Consider the following 16462-nt stretch of genomic DNA (forward strand, 5'->3'; position numbering starts at 1 on the left):
GAAGTATAGATAGAAAGAAAGCCCGCTCTACAGGACTTTATATTCAAAATGGAAAAAAGTTAGAAAAGACAAATGCAAGTTTTTAACTTTTTTCCATTTTTAATATAAAGTCCTGTAGAGCGGACTTTCTCTCTATCTATACTTCATTTGTGAAAAAGAATTTTTTATTCTGCAAAGCAATAAAGAGAATTTTCGAAACTGCAATTAACATCGCTAGAGTGAAAAAATAGTTCACTAGCAACTCCAGTTTCCCCTTAATTGTAGCAATTATATAATTAGGATGATTTAATGCCGGCGAAGAAAGGGTATCGAGAACACTTTGAAAATCTGTAAAAATAACCGATTTATAACAATTAAATTGTAAAATAATCGATATAGCCTCAGAGATAGCCCATGCTTCAGCGGAAAATATAGATGTAACTGGCGGCAACTTATGTTTAATAATGAATTTTAATTCTGGTGAAAAAACACTAGAACCGACCGGGACATCGGCTGAATTGACTTTTTAGCCATCTGTATAAAATGATACATATCCCACAAAATGTGACCGACAAAATTCATTGGATTTCGCGTTGACCTCCAACACAGAATCGCGGTCGCTGACTCCGAATTCCAAAAATTTAATATTTGGACGACAGCCGAAATGCTCCGAACGTTGACAACTGCACGTGATCACGAAGTGGGAAAAGACAAGACGGTCGATGGACGTGCAGTGGCCGCCAATCAGAGGTCGCTTGAACGTTCCCGCAGTAAAATGCCGATTCATAGCGGCCAATCAGAATCTGCAAACGACGAAAGTCGTTACTAGATTTTCCGTTGAATGACCAATCGGAAACGTCAGTCAGCGGAAAGTCTAGTAACTTTGTCCAACTGTTAATCTGCCGAAATGCAGCAATTGCCATTTGAAATGTACGGTGGTATCGTTCCCAAGCATGTAATCTTGCCACTTTTCGCGCATCTCATCAGTGTGACAACAATGGTCGTGCCGGTTGGATTTTAGGTTAAATCACTCGCGTGATCTCGCCTAGTTAGTAAGATAAACCCGTTAAACACGGTAAAAAAAAGGAACAAGAAACGGAAACGAGGGGGAAGAATAGATAAATAAATAGGTAGATAAAAATGGACAATAAAATAACGATATGCGATCCCGACGAAGAAGAGATAGAAAACGATTTGTTACGTGACATCGAACCAGTCATGTGGATCAACGACGATCCGAATTACGATCTGGACGAGATCAACATGTTTTTTCACAGGGTTGATTCGGATCAAATAATATACAAGGAAAAGAAGAAGAAGTGTAAATTTATAGGTAAATACGTTATGGGCGATGTTCTCGGCGAGGGTAGTTACGGCAAGGTGAAGGAGGTACTGGATTCACAAACGCTCTGCCGAAGAGCGGTCAAGATATTAAAGAAGAGAAAACTTCGGAGGATACCCAATGGGGAACAGAACGTTCAACGGTGCGTTAAAGGATTTTTTATTCCGCACAAGCAACAAAGAATTTTCGAAACTGCAATCACCATCGCTATGGTGAAAAAATAGTTCACTAGCAACTCCAGCATCCCCTTAACGGTGCTTTAAACGCTAATAGATTCTATATGCCTATTACTATAAACACACACACATGCATGAACACGCACGTTCTCTTGCGTGGAAAATTTTGTTTGTTTTTGTCGCTTTTGTCTAATTGACTAACATCTTACGTCTATTCGCAGAGAAATAAAATTGTTAAGGACATTGAAACACAAAAACGTGATAAATCTTGTGGACGTTTTATACAGCGACGAGAAGGAGAAGATGTATCTCGTCATGGAATTCTGCGTATGTGGGTTACAGGTAAGTGTCACCGTGATCGCAAGCGCATTGGCGGAACGTTGGTAAGAGTATTCGCGGTCTCGATGAAGTCGGAGCGAGGTGTCGGGATAGAGGCATCGGGGGCCTCGGCTTCTTTCGCTCCTCTCGCTTCTCCGTATGATTCGCGCGTTATTAAATTATTATTAAAGTCGCACGACCGATGTCGTGACAACGACGACTCGATCATGCGATACGCGTGTCTGAAAGATTGCGCGAGACGACTAGCGATAACGTCGCAACGAGAAACAGAGAAACGGGTCGGAGGACTCTCGATATCCGTAAGAGCGGCTCGCACGAATCAATCACAATCAGATTTCTATTTATCAGATCCTTTACAGGACATGTTGGAAAGCACACCGACCAAGAAGCTCCCGCTTTGGCAAGCACACGATTATTTCTGCCAGCTGTTGGATGGTTTGGAGTATCTCTACAGCAAAGGAATAGTTCACAAGGACATCAAGCCTGGAAATCTGTTGCTCACTGTAGATGGTACTCTGAAGATCAGCGACTTCGGCGTCGCAGAGGTACGGGCTCGATTCGCAACTCGTTATCCGTTGTTCGGTCCGTTCGAGTTCGGTGCGCGGTCGGGAAAAAAAGAAAAGTTACGCGGTCACGATCGCGACAAGCTCGATCTCGAAAAATCGTAGACAAATACCTCGCAAACTCGTCGGCGTCTGATTCTTATTTGTGATTGCGCATCTCCACTGTGCCAGGCATTAGACACGTTTTCCAAAGACGATACATGTACGATAGGTCAAGGATCCCCAGCGTTTCAACCACCGGAAATCGCAAACGGCTGCGAGAGCTTCTCAGGTTTCAAAGTAGACATATGGAGCAGCGGTGTTACATTGTAAGTAAGGCTGACGCGCGACCCAATACGAAGGACGAAACAGTGTATCCGTATTTTATAGGTACAACATAACGACAGGTTTATATCCTTTCGAGGGGGATAACATATATAAGTTATACGAAAACATCGGAAGGGGTGAATATACGATACCAAAAGACGTAGAAGAACCTTTAAAATCGCTGATAGAGGGAATGTTGCAGAAAGACGCGGACAAAAGATTCACGTTGCAACAGGTCAAAAGACACTGTTGGACGGTACGCAAGCACCCGAAAACACAGAAAGAAGTGCCGATACCGCCTCTCAAAAGTAACGGCTGTCACAGAATGACCGTTCTGCCATACCTGATGGAGTACCATCAGGACGGAGTCGACGACAACCCCGTGTACTACACGGAACACCAATTGAACGGTAGGTACGTTCGTCGGGAACCAAGTCTTCGGCTGGCAGTGACGCGGAGAGGTTCCGTAAAGCCTGAAGCAAACGGAAGAAAAAAGAAAAAACAAGTATTCTTTTTTGTCACAGAAGAACGAAGACTCGAGGAGCTGGATCGCATCAGCGAGGATGGGAAGAGCGGTCGCAACAGCCATCGTGCGAAATCCAATAGCAACGGTCAGAACAAGCGGAGGTGGCGGAAGCCGATCTCGTGCATCAGCATCAAGAGATTCCCATCCTGCAAGCCGTCGTGATTCCGCTGCTCACGTGGCGCACTTTTGTCCTCGCGTCTCACCGACCGCGTCGGTCGTCGCAAAGTCTACTCGCGACAGAGACAACGGTAAAGCTCGACGAGCGTCGAGCCGCGCGAGATGCGCTACCGCGCTACTGCGGAGCGGCGGCAGAGCCGTCGAGTCGTCCATTGAAGAGCGCTGGGTGCGAACATTGGCGACACGAAGACGAAGCAGAAAGTCGAAAGGGAAATAAAACGAAGGAAAATTGAAGACATCGACCGTCGAGCGCGACAGGCGTTCGATCAAAGTACATTATCGTTCCGGTGCCATATCTATCTATCGATAATGCGATTAATAAACTGCTAATCGCCTGAACATTCTTGTCCTACTCATTTCCCTGATCCGAAGACGATTCGTCGAGCGCAGCGGAAACGTACCCCTTGGTACGAGAGCATCGTGGCAGATTGGCACGATGTGGCATTTCCTTTCCTGCTCTTTATTTTCGTTGCGCGGGAATTCATTCTCTAGATTATCTTCATATGAGCAACGAGAGAGAGATTTCAGGGATTCCTTCTATATCCAGCACCAGAGAGAAACCTCAGAGCGGCCACCAGCCGCCTGACAAAGTCGACGTGAACTAGTTCGTTACGCTCGGTAATGATACATGATTCGTGTCCAAACTATTCACAAGGAAGCTTTCCCATGTAAACTCTACTTTCGAACGAGTCATAGTGCGTTCGAAAGGGAAGGCAAAAATATTAATGTCGTGTTCGAGGGTTTGGGCGTATGAGCCTTGGTTTCGGAGAAATTTACATCTAAAAGTGAGCATTTTCCAGCGGTACGAAAAGTGCCATGAATAGCTACAGTTTGGCATGAAGCGCCGTGGTCCAGTGGCTAAGCGCGAGACTCGTGTTTTGCCATCCGCGCAAGTTGGGTTCGAGACCGAGTTGTGATAATTTTTTTTCGGATTTTTCTTTCTTTGTGTTTGCATTATATTTTTTTATTATGTAAATAATGATTTATTATGTTTTATTATATTTTGGAGGTATACGTATATAATGAGACATAAACATATACATTTAACATTTGTAAACTTTTTATTTATTTATATAGTTTGTATACTGTCGAGTGTTTATTTATTATAAAATTCTGACATGACTGTACAGTGTTGCGGATGGAAAATTTATATAAAAGCATAAAAAACAGAAATGCTTTTGTATAAATTTTCATCCGCAACACTGTACAGTCATAGGCACAGAGGTTGTGACACTTTTTTTTAATGAGTCAGAATTTTATAATAAATAAACACTCGACAGTATACAAACTATATAAATAAATAAAAAGTTTACAAATGTTAAATGTATATGTTTATGTCTCATTATACATATACGTATACCTTCCAAAATATAATAAAACGTAATAAATCATTATTTACATAATAAAAAAATATAATGCAAACACAAAGAAACAAAAATCCGAAGAAAAAAAATTATCACAACTCGGTCTCGAACCCAACTTGCGCGGATGGCAAAGTACGAGTCTCGCGCTTAGCCACTGGACCACGACGCTTCATGCCAAACTGTAGCTATTCATGGTACTTTTCGTACCGCTGGAAAATGCTCACTTTTAGATGTAAATTTCTCCGAAACCAAGGCTCATACGCCCAAACCCTCGAACACGACATTAATATTTTTACCTTCCCTTTCGAACGCACTATGACTCGTTCGAAAGTAGAGTTTACATGGGAAAGCTTCTTGTGAATAGTTTGGACACGAATCATGTATCATTACCGAGTGTAACGAACTAGTTCACGTCCACTTTGCCAGGCGGCGCGTCAAACGTCAGGAAATGTGCCCGTGGAGGCTGGTGGCCGCTCTCAGGTTTCTCTCTGCTAGCACAGTTTGATCCGAAAGATATGTGAGAGTGTAACGGTTTAATTTTTAAGTTCTTAGCGGAAATTTAATGGGGAACATAGAAAAATACAAAAAGGAACAAAGAAATTGTAACGCTTGGCAGAAAAAATCCACAGTTGTTTTTATTATTATTATTATTATTAGTAGTAGGAGGTCTATATATTGTGGCCCTGTCGCTTCGCGGCCACAAAGAATGGTCCACGTGGACGGCAAATAATAAGTTTATAACGACAACAATTTGTTTATGTAACGACAATGGCCCCGTTCGGCAGACTCAACAATTGGACAACATTACTAGATTTTCTGTTAAGTGACCAATCCACTTAGCGGAAAATCTAGTAACGTTGCTCAACTGTTGAGCTGCTGAATGCGGCCAATGAATATCGGCCTTAAAGTAGGGGACACTGCAGTTTGAACTTCCCGAAAGTAAACGGAAAGCATTTTCGCGGTTAGCGATACTCAGGTTTGTTGATTGCGTGTTATTCCGAGAGTAGTCTATGTAATTTTTTAATATATTGCTCGATATTGAATTCTTGAACATAAACCGTGAATTTTTCGAAAAAAGAATAAGCAGAGGAGAAAATGGATTTTTTAGAGTATCCAGATATTTTTGCTGAGGTTAAAGGCGCTATGGTAAGAATTCTTTATTGTCTTTTGTAAAAACACGTTTGAATCGGGACTTTTTTTTATTAATAAATGACTTTGTCGTTAACTTTGTCAAACCACGTGTATAAATACAGTGAAGTTGTTCAAATAAAGTAATAATTAACAAGTAATTATTACTTTATTTGTACAATATATTATTTGTTTCTCTATGTTTTTCTGTTATCTTTCTTTTATATTATTGTATTATTTATATGTTGGGTTATGTTTCTCTGATATACTTAGATGTATTTTATTATGATTTGTTTAGTCTTATGTTATGGTATTTTTACGTATATTCAATTACGTTAAAATGATCTCGAATGATAATTTTTGAACGACTTTACGATTGCTGAATTGCTCTTTATTTTCATCAGACGCCGGGCAGACTAAAATTGACCGACCAGCATCTGATCTTTAAAAATCAGAAGACTGGAAAGGTCGAACAGATCTCTGCCTCTGACATGGAGATGGTAAACTACCAGAAATTTATTGGAACCTGGGGTTTGCGCATCTTCTTGAAGAACGGCACGTTGCACCGTTTCAAGGGATTCAAGGAAGCCGATCAGGAGAAAATAGCCAAGTTCTTTTCCATCAATTATAAGAAAGACATGTTGGAGAAAGAGCTGAGCTTGAAAGGATGGAACTGGGGTACCGCAAAATTCAGTGGATCTATCTTGAGCTTTGATGTTGGCCATCACACTGCTTTTGAAATACCTTTGTACGATGTATCACAGTGTAACACCGGGAAGAATGAAGTGACCCTGGAATTTCATCAGAATGACGATGCTCCAGTCAGTCTGATGGAGATGAGATTTCATATTCCTGTCAGTGACAGTGTCGATCAAGATCCAGTGGAGGCATTCCATCAGCAGGTAAGAAAGAATGCAGTTAAGGGGGGAGCCTGCTTTAGAACGTTGAAAATAAGGTATAATTTTACGAATTGTTTTTGGAGAAACTATACAGCGGATCATTATAAAACTTTGATGCATTTATTAGTACATGTTTAAAGATAAAAAAAATTATTTTTTGATTTGAATATATCGCCTGTAGAGGTCGTCCTGGAGGCATCTTAGTGCAGCCGGCATTGCAAATTGGTGAGCATTCTCCCGCCTCCAAATTTCATCCAAACTGAAAAATTGAAATATTTTCTCGTTATTTATGAATTCCCATCGTCGATGAACCTTTAATATTCATAAAAACGTTAAGTTAAACAATTATTTTTGCATGAAAAAGTTCCAAAACTTTGCCTAAAAATCGTACTTTTGTGTTCTAAGCTCCACCATTTTGGCACTTTTCAACTTTTTTCTTCTCTCTTTGGTTCATCGACGATGGGAACTCATAAATAACGAGAACGTATTTCAATTTTTCAGTTTAGACGAGATTTGGAGGCAGGAGAATGCTCACCAATTTGCAATGCCGGCTGCACTAAGATGCCTCCAGGACGACCTCTACAAGCGATACATTCAAATAAAAAAATAATTTTTTTTATCTTTAAACATGTACTAATAAACGCATCAAAGTTTTATAATGATCCGCTGTATAGTTTTTCCAAAAACAATTCGTAAAATATACCTTATTTTTAGCGTTCTAAAGCAGGCTCCCCCCTTAAGGGCATGCTGGAGTTGCTAGTGAACTATTTTTTCACTATAGCGATGGTAATTGCAGTTTCGAAAATTCTCTTTATCGCTTGTGCAGAATAAAAAATCCTTTTCCACAAATGAAGTATAGATAGAAAGAAAGTCCGCTCTACAGGACTTTATATTCAAATTGGAACAAAGTTAGAAAAGACAAATGCAAGTTTTTAACTTTTTGCCATTTTGAGTATAAAGTCCTGTAGAGCGGACTTTCTTTCTATCTATACTTCATTTGTGGAAAAGGATTTTTTATTCTGCACAAGCGATAAAGAGAATTTTCGAAATTGCAATTACCATCGCTATAGTGAAAAAATAGTTCACTAGCAACTCCAGCATCCCCTTAAGGGGGGAGCCTGCTTTAGAACGTTGAAAATAAGGTATAATTTTACGAATTTGTTTGGAGAAACTATACAGCGGATCATTATAAAACTTTGATGCATTTATTAGTACATGTTTAAAGATAAAAAAAATTATTTTTTGATTTGAATATATCGCCTGTAGAGGTCGTCCTGGAGGCATCTTAGTGCAGCCGGCATTGCAAATTGGTGAGCATTCTCCCGCCTCCAAATTTCATCCAAACTGAAAAATTGAAATATTTTCTCGTTATTTATGAATTCCCATCGTCGATGAACCTTTAATATTCATAAAAACGTTAAGTTAAACAATTATTTTTGCATGAAAAAGTTCCAAAACTTTGCCTAAAAATCGTACTTTTGTGTTCTAAGCTCCACCATTTTGGCACTTTTCAACTTTTTTCTTCTCTCTTTGGTTCATCGACGATGGGAACTCATAAATAACGAGAACGTATTTCAATTTTTCAGTTTAGACGAGATTTGGAGGCAGGAGAATGCTCACCAATTTGCAATGCCGGCTGCACTAAGATGCCTCCAGGACGACCTCTACAAGCGATACATTCAAATAAAAAAATAATTTTTTTTATCTTTAAACATGTACTAATAAACGCATCAAAGTTTTATAATGATCCGCTGTATAGTTTTTCCAAAAACAATTCGTAAAATATACCTTATTTTTAGCGTTCTAAAGCAGGCTCCCCCCTTAAGGGCATGCTGGAGTTGCTAGTGAACTATTTTTTCACTATAGCGATGGTAATTGCAATTTCGAAAATTCTCTTTATCGCTTGTGCAGAATAAAAAATCCTTTTCCACAAATGAAGTATAGATAGAAAGAAAGTCCGCTCTACAGGACTTTATATTCAAATTGGAACAAAGTTAGAAAAGACAAATGCAAGTTTTTAACTTTTTGCCATTTTGAGTATAAAGTCCTGTAGAGCGGACTTTCTTTCTATCTATACTTCATTTGTGGAAAAGGATTTTTTATTCTGCACAAGCGATAAAGAGAATTTTCGAAATTGCAATTACCATCGCTATAGTGAAAAAATAGTTCACTAGCAACTCCAGCATCCCCTTAAGGGGGGAGCCTGCTTTAGAACGTTGAAAATAAGGTATAATTTTACGAATTTGTTTGGAGAAACTATACAGCGGATCATTATAAAACTTTGATGCATTTATTAGTACATGTTTAAAGATAAAAAAAATTATTTTTTGATTTGAATATATCGCCTGTAGAGGTCGTCCTGGAGGCATCTTAGTGCAGCCGGCATTGCAAATTGGTGAGCATTCTCCCGCCTCCAAATTTCATCCAAACTGAAAAATTGAAATATTTTCTCGTTATTTATGAATTCCCATCGTCGATGAACCTTTAATATTCATAAAAACATTAAGTTAAACAATTATTTTTGCATGAAAAAGTTCCAAAACTTTGCCTAAAAATCGTACTTTTGTGTTCTAAGCTCCACCATTTTGGCACTTTTCAACTTTTTTCTTCTCTCTTTGGTTCATCGACGATGGGAATTCGTAAATAACGAGAACATATTTCAATTTTTCAGTTTAGACGAAATTTGGAGGCAGGAGAATGCTCACCAATTTGCAATGCCGGCGACGCGGCTGCACTAAGATTTCTCCAGGACGACCTCTACAAGCGATACATTCAAATAAAAAAATAATTTTTTTTATCTTTAAACATGTACTAATAAACGCATCAAAGTTTGATAATGATCCGCTGTATAGTTTCTCCAAAAACAATTCGTAAAATATACCTTATTTTCAGCGTTCTAAAGCAGGCTCCCCCCTTAAGGGCATGCTGGAGTTGCTAGTGAACTATTTTTTCACTATAGCGATGGTAATTGCAGTTTCGAAAATTCTCTTTATCGCTTGTGCAGAATAAAAAATCCTTTTCCACAAATGAAGTATAGATAGAAAGAAAGTCCGCTCTACAGGACTTTATATTCAAAATGGAACAAAGTTAGAAAAGACAAATGCATTTTTTAACTTTTTGCCATTTTGAGTATAAAGTCCTGTAGAGCGGACTTTCTTTCTATCTATACTTCATTTGTGGAAAAGGATTTTTTATTCTGCACAAGCGATAAAGAGAATTTTCGAAATTGCAATTACCATCGCTATAGTGAAAAAATAGTTCACTAGCAACTCCAGCATCCCCTTAAGGGGGGAGCCTGCTTTAGAACGTTGAAAATAAGGTATAATTTTACGAATTTGTTTGGAGAAACTATACAGCGGATCATTATAAAACTTTGATGCATTTATTAGTACATGTTTAAAGATAAAAAAAATTATTTTTTGATTTGAATATATCGCCTGTAGAGGTCGTCCTGGGGGCATCTTAGTGCAGCCGGCATTGCAAATTGGTGAGCATTCTCCCGCCTCCAAATTTCATCCAAACTGAAAAATTGAAATATTTTCTCGTTATTTATGAATTCCCATCGTCGATGAACCTTTAATATTCATAAAAACATTAAGTTAAACAATTATTTTTGCATGAAAAAGTTCAAAAACTTTGCCTAAAAATCGTACTTTTGTGTTCTAAGCTCCACCATTTTGGCACTTTTCAACTTTTTTCTTCTCTCTTTGGTTCATCGACGATGGGAACTCATAAATAACGAGAACGTATTTCAATTTTTCAGTTTAGACGAGATTTGGAGGCAGGAGAATGCTCACCAATTTGCAATGCCAGCGACGCGGCTGCACTAAGATTTCTCCAGGACGACCTCTACAAGCGATACATTCAAATAAAAAAATAATTTTTTTATCTTTAAACATGTACTAATAAACGCATCAAAGTTTTATAATGATCCGCTGTATAGTTTCTCTAAAAACAATTCGTAAAATATACCTTATTTTCAGCGTTCTAAAGCAGGCTCCCCCCTTAAATAACGAACAAGTGTGCTCACGCACGTATTAAATCGAGTGAAAAGGGAATAACTTATTTCATTGATCGCGACAGGTGATGGAGAAGGCATCTGTTATCAGCGTGAGCGGCGATGCGATTGCCATATTCAGGGAGATTCACTGCCTAACGCCCCGTGGTCGTTACGACATCAAAATTTTCCAATCTTTCTTCCAACTGCACGGCAAGACTTTCGACTACAAAATTCCCATGTCGACTGTGCTGAGACTCTTCCTTCTGCCGCACAAGGATAATCGGCAAATGTTCTTCGTCGTGAGCCTGGATCCTCCCATAAAGCAAGGCCAAACGCGATATCATTACCTGGTGCTGCTGTTCAATCAGGAAGAGGAAACGTCTATCGAGCTACCGTTCACCGAGAAAGAGCTGAAGGAAAAGTACGAGGACAAATTAACGAAGGAATTATCAGGACCGACGTACGAAGTACTTGGCAAGGTTGGTGAAGAAAGACGAAGAAAAGTTATTCAACTATTTTTTTCTGACTTTTGTATCGTCTTACATCATCTCGGTTTTTCATGACGAATTGTTCGTTTACATTTTAGGTGATGAAAGTGATCATTAATCGGAAGTTGACGGGGCCTGGCCACTTCACTGGTCACACCGGAACTCCCGCGATTGGTTGTTCTTTCAAAGCTGCGGCGGGGTACCTGTATCCGCTCGAGCGAGGCTTCATTTACGTGCACAAGCCGCCGATACACATCCGTTTCGAGGAGATAGCATCGGTGAATTTTGCGCGCGGCGGCGGTTCGACTAGATCCTTCGACTTTGAAATCGAGCTTACGAGCGGCGTGGTGCACACGTTTAGCAGTATCGAGAAAGAGGAGTACGGCAAACTGTTCGATTTCATTACGTCGAAGAAGCTCCGCGTTAAAAATCGCGGTAAGAGCGACAAGCTCAATTACGACGAGGACTTCGGTGACAGCGATCAGGAGGACGAACCGGACGCCTATTTGGCGCGGGTGAAGGCGGAAGCACAGGAACGCGACGGCGACGAGAATCAGGACTCCGAGGACGCCTCGTCCGACGAGGAATTCAAGCCGAATCAGGATGAGAGCGACGTTGCCGAAGAGTACGACACCGACGCCAACAGTTCTGAGAGCGACGAGGACTCGGATGCGTCCGCGGCGAGTCACAAGAAGGAGAAGAAGGAAAAGGAGAAGGAGAAGAAGAAACCTAAAACGGCAAAGACGGCTCCGAAGAAGACACGGAAGTCGAGGAAACCGAAGAAACAGAAGGACGCGAATAGACCGAAGAGGCCACCGACGGCGTTCATGTTGTGGCTTAACAGCACACGTGAGAGCATCAAGGCAGATAATCCGGGAATAGCTGTGACGGAAATCGCGAAGAAGGGTGGCGAGATGTGGCGAGAACTCAAGGACAAGTCCGAGTGGGAAGCGAAAGCGGCAAAGGCGAAAAAGGAGTACGCGGCATCGATAAAAGAATACGAGGCGAGCGGAGGTGGTAAGGCTAAAGAGAAGAAGGAAAAGACGGAGAAGAAGAAGAAGGAAACCAAGAAAGATTCGCCTAGCAAGATGATGACTGGCACCGCATTTAAGAGCAAGGAATACATCAGCGACGACGACAGCAGCAGCGACGAGAGCAAGAAGTCCGAGAAGAAGCAATCTCAAAATAACGAGAGCGAAGAGGAGAAACGTAAAAAGAAGAAGCGACCTGTGGAAAGTAGTGGAAAGAAGACGACGAAAAAAGCCAAACGGGAGTCGGATGAGAGCGACGCGGAAGAACCCGTCGAGAGTACTCCGCCGTCATCCGACGCGGAATCCAAGGACAGTGATTAAGGAAAGTTGTGTGTGTAAAAGATTCGAGCGAGCGTATCGTTTCTTATTTTACCTTGTCTACGTGCGTCAGCGCGCACTCACGAATCTGAACCGTGGAACAATATGTGCGCGAAATGAGATGGACTTTCATTATTGTTGAATCTTTCAGTAATAAAAATAATTACCCGTTTTGCATCTACGAGCATGGAAGAAAGGAAGGAAACTTATAAAGCATTAATTTAAGAATTAATATGTTAAGATGTAGATGTGTTAAACAATAACATTAAACCTGGGAGCAATTTAAATTCTGTCACCATGAACCTTAATTAAACCCTCGCGACCTTATTCTTCAAGCAGATGCATTTTGTTCGCCAATGAAAGAAACACATAAAGGAAAAGTCCTCTTTAGGTGGCATGGTGGCATATTTATTTTTATGTTACAATGATCATTCGTTCTATACAACAATATTTCTTTATGATCCTTTTTCTCTGGATAAAGTGCGAAAAAGTTAACAGTTTATTAACAAGTTCACGCACAGGTTGCAAAAATAATTAAATTTGCAATTAATAATAAACGTGATATACTCAGCACATAATTTCTTCCACGGTGCAACATATAACGTACTGCACTACAGACGCAACATGTAAAATGCTCGCTCAGCGGTAATATAGTGTACAATTGTACAATATGGTTAAGTGTCTCTTAAGATACGAAGAAGAACAAACCTAAAACGGCAATCTTCTAGAAAAGATCGAGGACACATTTGTCTTGTTCATTAAATATTACTCATCGTTTTATAAAAAGAAATTAAGACTGGTGTAGAAAGCATTTGTTTATTTATATTACTGGTGACGTCTGAAATTTAAGTAGGAACTTAGCATGAAGCATGACCACTCTTGTCAGCTATGCGGCTTCTTTTCTTTTTCGGGTTCTAAGTAACTCGCCTCCATATCTTTTAATTCAATATGCTGCTCTTTCATCGCCTTCTACAACACGAAAAGATCATTGGCATCGCTTGGCTTCACTTTGTATTTTATTTTACTTAAAATTTTCAGAGTAACAATACTGTTATAGTACCATTTTTAAAATTTCCTTCTCTAAGTTGATTAATAAATCAACAGCTTACGCTAGTAAGAAATCTGATTTGCAAGAAGGGAGAATCTTCTGAGAACTTACCGCCACGCAATCTTTATAGACTTTAAGCAAGGAGGCACACATTGTATCGTTGGTATCGCCTTTTAAAAACTTTTCGGAAAACCAACTATTGAAACAAGCGTCGTACTTCTGTTTTAACTCACTGCAATCCTCCATGTTGCACGCTCTCGCTTTTTCTCCCTTCTTCCCTTTTTCTTTTACGTGTTATAAGCTCACAGGCTTCCTAAAGATGCAAGCAAAATAAGATACTTGTTTTGATTACCTTAACGCACTGCTGATACATTTTGAATAAATGCGAGCATGTGCTATCACTCGTGTCACCTTTCAAGAATTTCTCGGAAAACCACGTGTTGAAGCAAGAGTCGTACTGTTGCTTCAGCTCGTTGCATGTCTCGCCTATGCTGTTCATGAATGTACGCGTATATTATCCTGCAATCAATTTACGTATCAGTTTGGGTTTCAATCAAAATTTCACAGATAATCTTGAAAAAAACGAGCACTAAAGCGGAAAGCAGAAGAGGCTTCCTAACCTAAAACCGCAAAAGCCGTAAACGTTGCTCCGCTGTACTCACTTGCGATGGCGAACCGCGGCAAAGATAATCCACGAGACGAAGATTTATCTTCTCCTTCCGCGGCGTATTATCTCCGGACGCAACGCGTTTTTCCCCCCTTTTCTTCAAGGTTTCTATTTTTGCAGAATCATACGAGTTCGTCAACAAGGAAATTATGGCAAATCCGCATGTGCGCTCGTCCCAACCAGTCGCAGCTCGCCGCTGGTGAGCTCGTCCGGGCCCGTCGTGCGCAATAACGTCGCCTTTAGGTTATTGTCGCTTTTCGTTGCGTATTGGAGGATGCAGCGCGAAGCGGGGCGAATAAATCGCATCGCCGAGGGTCTCGGGCACGGTCTTACATATAGGTCCGGAACTACCTCTAATTTCAGTGGTGGGAGTATGGCCGCTTTTTGAAGACACATTTAGTTTCTAGCATAACCACTACTCGTCGCTGTCATCGACGTCCGCAGATAAATATAACCTGAAAAACCGGAGATAAGAACCTACGTGTGTTCATGACTCTTATTGAAAAACGGTTATTGACTACAAAAGTTATCGAAACGTTTATTGAAATGACGAAATGGTGTGCGGTACCGAATTGCAAGACCGGCAGTAGAACCGAGCAGAAACGTTCTTTATTTCGAGTGCCGAAAGACATTGTTACTTGGAAAAAGTGGGAAAAAGCTATTACCCGCAAAAATAAAATAAAAAGATAAAGGACAGATTTAAACATAAAATCCTGATGGAAAAAATATAATAAAATTTTGCTAAAATGTATTTGAAAATTCCTATCAATTGATCCCGGTTCATTATCATTTCATCATAAATTTTCAAACTTTTGGAATATTAGATATAAAATTTATAATAAAATACGAAAATTTATAATAAAATATAAAAATTTATGATGAAATGATAATAAATCGAGGTCAATTGACAGAGAGTTTCAAATACATTTCAACAAATTTTATTACATTTTTTCCATCACGGAAGGATTCGTTTTTATTCACACTTAATTTTGAGAATAAAAACTCAATTTTATTTCATATACATATTTCACTAATTCATTTACAGTCTTAAATTATTTAAAGCGTTATTAATTTATCATATTGTTTCGTGAAGACTGCGAGTGGAATAAAGACAGACAAATATTCCCCCGGCCTCTGACGTCCCTCGTCGCCCTGCGAACATCGATCGCAACGCCTCTAGTGGCTACTACAGAAATAAAAAGTGACACACAAAATGATCCATCTCCATCTCTGAAGTTTCCAGACCTGTATATAAAACCGTGGCCGAGGGTCTCGGAGTTATAATTGCTACAATTAAGTCCAAATTGGAACAGGCCGCGCGTCTCGATTTGGAGATTGTTTATTTGGGTGCCCTCGCACAAGGGAATTTTGGGAAACGAGAGGCGGATCGTTTTGCTAAAGAGGCCGCTGGGGACGCTTTAGACCTTATTTTAAAGTTCCCTATACGGATTTATTTGCTGAGATTAAAGATTCGCATTTTTTACGGTTTTTAGACTTATTTGCAAGGTAAAGCGGCTCTCACAGGTTCGCATTATTTTACTCATTATCATTCAGCGAGACGTTACCCATGGTATTATCATAAACAATTGAATAGACAAACTATTGTATTATTAAACAGGCTGCGTAGCAACCATTATAATTTAAATTATAGTTTATTTCATAAAAATATAGTTTCGTCTGGGGGCTGCACGTGCGGTAATCCACGTCAGGATATGAACCATGTGATTTTGTATTGTCCGTTATATCGAAATAGAGCTTTTTGCTTTTGATTACTTTTATTCAGTCTCAGTATCATCGTATTTTTAATGACATAACTCCTTTGCTCCATGATCCACCTGCCAAGTTATGCCGGCTTTTAGTTGCATTTTTCAAATCTGTCCAACTGTTTCCTTAAGGGGAAGCTGGAGTTGCTAGTGAACTATTTTTTCACTTTAGCGATGGTAATTGCAGTTTCGAAAATTCTCTTTATTGCTTTGCAGAATAAAAAATCCTTTTCCACAAATAAAGTATAGATAGAAAGAAAGTCCGCTCTACAGGACTTTATATTCAAAATGGAAAAAAGTTAAAGAAGACAAATGCAAGTTTTTAACTTTTTTCCATTTTGAATATAA

General features: G+C 39.7%; 2 protein-coding genes across 4 annotated transcripts; one reads left to right on the top strand and one right to left on the bottom strand.

The window, feature by feature from the left end:
• The first annotated feature begins 933 nt into the window (after positions 1-933).
• On the top strand, positions 934-12918 carry LOC105282289 (FACT complex subunit Ssrp1). Its single transcript, XM_011344159.3, has 11 exons — positions 934-1463; positions 1719-1839; positions 2196-2381; positions 2571-2707; positions 2769-3115; positions 3230-3389; positions 3781-3815; positions 5860-5918; positions 6305-6802; positions 10883-11278; positions 11386-12918. The coding sequence occupies exons 1-11, from the start codon at positions 1120-1122 to the stop codon at positions 12637-12639; spliced, it is 3537 nt and encodes a 1178-aa protein (XP_011342461.2). The 5' UTR covers positions 934-1119; the 3' UTR covers positions 12640-12918.
• Positions 12919-13027: 109 nt separating this feature from the next.
• LOC105282287 (TP53-regulated inhibitor of apoptosis 1) lies at positions 13028-14653 on the bottom strand. 3 transcript variants are annotated; one of them, XM_011344156.3, is made up of 3 exons: positions 14305-14653; positions 14037-14203; positions 13028-13605 (listed from the first exon to the last, which is right to left on the bottom strand). In XM_011344156.3, exons 2-3 carry the CDS (start codon positions 14181-14183, stop codon positions 13519-13521), a joined length of 234 nt encoding a protein of 77 aa, XP_011342458.1. In that variant the 5' UTR covers positions 14184-14203; positions 14305-14653; the 3' UTR covers positions 13028-13518. The 3 variants fall into 3 exon arrangements, with proteins under 3 accessions (XP_011342458.1, XP_011342457.1, XP_011342459.1); XM_011344155.3 differs by having other exon boundaries at positions 14347-14648; XM_011344157.2 differs by lacking the exon at positions 14305-14653 and adding an exon at positions 13796-13997 and having other exon boundaries at positions 14096-14203.
• Positions 14654-16462: the final 1809 nt, after the last annotated feature.

This window comes from Ooceraea biroi, chromosome 10, assembly GCF_003672135.1.
Source record: "Ooceraea biroi isolate clonal line C1 chromosome 10, Obir_v5.4, whole genome shotgun sequence".
NCBI lineage: Eukaryota > Metazoa > Arthropoda > Insecta > Hymenoptera > Formicidae > Ooceraea > Ooceraea biroi.